The 5,000-nt window shown below is 46.0% G+C and overlaps 1 protein-coding gene across 11 annotated transcripts in view; it reads right to left on the reverse strand.

Annotated features, from left to right (window-relative positions):
- LOC101884734 (ryanodine receptor 3-like) overlaps positions 1-5,000 on the reverse strand; it is a 275,348-nt gene that overhangs the window by 156,737 nt on the left and 113,611 nt on the right. For all 11 annotated transcript variants that reach the window (XR_012393129.1, XR_012393127.1, XR_012393126.1 and 8 more), the window contains 2 exons: positions 3,900-4,092; positions 3,462-3,678 (listed from right to left, as the gene is read on the reverse strand). Coding sequence is in view for 7 of the 11 variants with exons in the window: in XM_073927942.1 (XP_073784043.1) it covers positions 3,462-3,678; positions 3,900-4,092 (410 nt within the window). In the remaining 4 variants the exon portion in view is untranslated. The remainder of the gene's footprint in view (positions 1-3,461; positions 3,679-3,899; positions 4,093-5,000) is intronic.

Genomic DNA, 5,000 nt, shown 5'->3' on the forward strand with positions numbered 1-5,000 from the left:
ACCAAAGAAGAGGATCATCCAGACTGTCACCAGCAACAAGTCCAGAAGCCAAGGTCTGTCATGGTGTGGGCTAATGTCAGTGCACTTGCCAAAGGTAACCTGCCCTTCTGTGATGCTCCATTAATGCTAAAAGCACAGAGAGATTCTGGAGAACAAGATGCTGCCTGCTTCTCCAGGGACGCCCATGCAGAGTTCAACAAGACAATGCAGAACCACATTCAGCTCACATTACACAGTCCTGCTGTGGAGGAAGAGGAGACTGATGCTGGACTGGCCTGCCTGCAGTCCCGACCTGTCTCCTATAGAGAATGTGTGGCTGTGGAGGAAGAGGAGACTGGTGCTGGACTGGCCTGCCTGCAGTCCCGACCTGTCTCTTATAGAGAATGTGTGGCTGCGGAGGAAGAGGAGACTGGTGCTGGACTGGCCTGCCTGCAGTCCCGACCTGTCTCTTATAGAGAATGTGTGGCTGCGGAGGAAGAGGAGACTGGTGCTGGACTGGCCTGCCTGCAGTCCCGACCTGTCTCTTATAGAGAATGTGTGGCTGCGGAGGAAGAGGAGACTGGTGCTGGACTGGCCTGCCTGCAGTCCCGACCTGTCTCTTATAGAGAATGTGTGGCTGCGGAGGAAGAGGAGACTGGTGCTGGACTGGCCTGCCTGCAGTCCCGACCTGTCTCCTATAGAGAATGTGTGGCTGCAGAGGAAGAGGAGACTGGTGCTGGACTGGCCTGCCTGCAGTCCCGACCTGTCTCCTATAGAGAATGTGTGGCTGTGGAGGAAGAGGAGACTGGTGCTGGACTGGCCTGCCTGCAGTCCCGACCTGTCTCCTATAGAGAATGTGTGGCTGCGGAGGAAGAGGAGACTGGTGCTGGACTGGCCTGCCTGCAGTCCCGACCTGTCTCCTATAGAGAATGTGTGCATGATTTGATTATCATCATTGTATCCAAATACTTTATGAATAACATTTCAAACCTTCTCCGGGGTTTGTTGTTTTTAGAAAACATCTAAAATCTTGTTTTTTTCAGACAGGGCTTTGTAAAATGAAAGTTTAATATGGCTTTAAAACGGTTCGATTGATTTATGATTGTATATACCGAAATTGGTTTAGCTTTTGTTTTTTATATTGGTTTATTTATTTATTGCGAGTTTATTATATCCGATATTTGTAATTATTTAAATGATTTCAATATAGGTTAGGCTATTTTATCAAGATATAACACTATTGTGTTGAGCCTACAAAAGTGGACACGAAATTTGTAAAGTTTAATGTCTTTCTGTTGTATTCGTATGGTGTATTATCAGCAAAATAAATAACAAAAGAAAAAAGCCACTCGGTATCAACAGAGCTGTGAAGGGAGAGCGCTTTTGCCCGGACTCACACACACATACAGGCATCTAAACGCGCACAAACACACCTTTTAAACTTGACAAAAACTCTTGAACACCTTTACTGTCTGCTGTGTGTTTAATATGGTGTAAAGATTATTATGCGTTATTGAAACATCGAGGAGGACGCAGCAAAGAAAAGTCACTTCTAAATGAATTCTTTATTATTTTATGCAACATCCTTACATTTAAAAGGGAAACATAAGAGTGATCATACGCAAGAAGACCCTCGTCTATAAGGCGAGATGTTTTCTTTCTCTTATTTATATACTTGTTTGATGCATGTACTCGTGTGCGATCGAAAAACTGTGTCCGCACTCCGCCTCTCCTTTCACTCCGCCCCGAAGCCCCGGCTGGCCTTCTTTGGCCCAAGGTATTCGGCGGTCCGAAAAAGGCCGGCCGCTGGCCACAAGAAAGCCCCGCTTTGGCCCGATTAGGCCCTGGAAGTGACAGTGGAAACGCAACTGGCCTTGGCTCACCCTGGCTCGCTCACTTTAGGCATGATAGTGGAAACGCGGCTATGACGTCACTTTGTAGGCTAATCGGCTGCTAGCATAAAACTGGTTCCCTCGTGAAAATCCCTATAGGATTTTCCCATAGGCTTTTCGAAGATTGCGAATAATAAGCTCTGTGTTCAAACACGGTTCATTACACTTACACGTTTTGTCCAGCCGGATAATCCTCACACCAAAACACAACTTGGAGCACTTTTGGATCTTAAATGCAAACGCAAGAGTTAAAAAGCTAACATTAGGCTATAAACGGACTACAGAGCCCTCGGGGCGCTCGCCTGTGACGTCAGCCCACCCTGCTACAGACAACTTATCAAGCTTATTTTTAGAAATAATGTCCATGACAAAGAGTTAATCTCTCTGTATATTATATTATAATCCACGCTATATATTATAAACAAATAAATACGCAAAAATACATAGACCTATGTGCCTTTTGGATTGTTTTTACGTGGGAAATAAATCTGTTTTGCTTTGCGGTTGTTCTAAAAGTTTTAAAACTGCGTGTATAAATCTGCCTATAGTATTTTCATCAGACATATTTAAATAAGTGTATTGCTCACGTGCACACAGCCTGCTTACCTTAACAGATGACAGAAATGAGGCGTGAGGAGGAACAAGTCTATTAAATGGCTGCAAGTTCCATCATGATGGACACAGAGCAACATTCAATATTCATTTTATGTCACGACGTACAGCGAAAAGCAGCTCATACAGTCACATCTGCTGAAGGTTTTATGGAGAAGTGTAAATATTGCAGTTATGACGGAGTAAAATGTGTTCAGATGAATAAAAAAAGACGAAAATCCCTTGATCACGTTAAAATGACAGTTAACATGTCTGTATTTTTACACATTTATTCACACGTTTGCATTACTGAGGGCAGGAGAGAGACAGGCTGCACTGGTGAGCAGTATCTTCATAATATAGTTTAATTAAAATAAATGATCAACAAATGAATCTGTCTCGACAGCCTTTACATGTGAAGGCAATATCTATACACAATCTGAATTCTCAATTAGAAAAACACAAAAAAACTATAAAATACTATTCCTGAAAATACCTAAATAACAGACAAATCCCAATGCCCAACACAAGCGAGCTGCGCTCCAGACCAGATCAGCTCGATGACGTATAATGTCTCCGACACCGCCTGTAGTCCCATTTAGCAACTTGATAGCAACCGTCTTTTTAAAGAAGCATGGCCGAATTAAAAATTCAAAAGTGTGCTGTAACTGATGTGTTTTATGTCGTAGAACAAAACGTGAAAATATCTTGAGTTTGTGTTTGCCACAGACCTTATTTAAGCGATTTTACTGAAACCCCATTCAAAAAACCCATTGACTTTGGGACGAGGGAACCGGAAGTGCTAAAATGCTAACTCGCTTCCGGGTTTTTGCATACAAATTGACGTCATAGTTCCTCCACTCTATTGCTCAACCTCCTGGGCGATTGGCCCGGCCCGGCCCGATGAAACAACAGTGGAACCCAACAGTGGAAATGCGGCTAATGATACCTGTTTGTTGAAGAGTGTGTGTCTTTGTGTGCGTGCGTGTGTGTGTGCACCTGTGATGTATCCACTGGTCTGGGTATAAATGAAGCCTGTGTGGTGAAGTGTGTGTTGCCCAGCAGATCTCTGACTCCGTCCGCATCCCTCTTGTACTCCTTCACCGGCTCCACCTTCATCTTCTCTCGGGGCAGCAGAGCCTCACAGCAGGGTGCGTAACCCATCGGCGGCAGGAACTTAAACTCTCCGTGCCGGCCACCCAGCAGGAAGCGAACCCTGAAAACACACACAGATCCAAGAGTTGAGACTTTTCCCATCCAAAACCATAGCAGCATCCCAAACGGCACACGACACACCTATACACTCACCCGTGTAGAGTTCAGGGATCAGATACGAGATCAGGCTTTCACAACCCACAATAATAATCACAAGATGCACGTACAGCACCACTCGCTGACTCACATGTGTGGACGCATATCTAATGTGTGTGTCGGTACCTGACGCCGGCGGAGAAGCTGACCACAGGGAAGAACAGGCCGTCGGTGTTGAAGTTCTCGAACATGCCCTGCACCGGCTGCCCGTTGATCCTGAAGGAGATGCTGGGAGCGCTGAGGTCCATACAGCAGCTCACCACGTCATCAGACGCCAGAATGTGCTGCTTTACAGACGCCACTGTCCTCGGGATACGGCCTGCAGCGCGCACATACACACGCACGCACGCACGCACACACACACACACACACACACAAACACACGCACGCACGCACACACACACGCACATGCGCACACACACACACACACACAAACACACGCACGCACGCACGCACGCACACGCACACGCACACATTTTTTTTGCTAAATTAAACTATAGAAATAAACCTGCTTGATTAAATATAGACAAACACATATCTGTGTGTGTGTGTGTGTGTGTGTGTGTGTGTATGTGTGTGTGTGTGTGTGTGTGTGTGTTTGTGTGTGTGTGTGTGTGTGTGTTTGTGTGTGTGTATTTGTGTGTGTGTGTGTGTTTGTGTGTGTGTGTGTGTGTGTTTGTGTGTGTGTGTTTGTGTGTGTGTGTGTGTGTTTGTGTGTGTGTGCGTGCGTTTGTGTGTGTGTGTGTGTGCGTGCGTGCGATTGTGTGTGTGTGTGTGTGTGTGCGTGCGTTTGTGTTTGTGTGTGTGCGTGCGTGCGTTTGTGTGTGTGTGTGCGTGCGTGCGTTTGTGTTTGTGTGTGTGTGTGCGTGTGTGTGTGTTTGTGTGTGTGTGTGCGTGCGTTTGTGTGTGTGTGCGTGCGTTTGTGTGTGTGTGTGTGTGCGTGCGTGCGTTTGTGTGTGCGTGTGTGTGTGTGCGTGCGTTTGTGTGTGTGTGCGTGCGTTTGTATGTGTGTGTGTGTGCGTGCGTTTGTGTGTGTGTTTGTGTGTGTGTGTGTGTGAATGCATTTGTGTGTGTGTGTGCATGAGTGTGTGCGTTTCTGTGCATACAAGTCGGTGTATGTGTGTGTGTGCACATGTAAGTGTGTACATTAAATGTGTGTGTGGGTGTATATGTGTATTTATGGGCATGTGTATGTTTGTGTGTGTGTCTGTCTGTCTGTCTCTCTGT

This window comes from Danio rerio, chromosome 17, assembly GCF_049306965.1.
Source record: "Danio rerio strain Tuebingen ecotype United States chromosome 17, GRCz12tu, whole genome shotgun sequence".
NCBI classification, from domain to species: domain Eukaryota; kingdom Metazoa; phylum Chordata; class Actinopteri; order Cypriniformes; family Danionidae; genus Danio; species Danio rerio.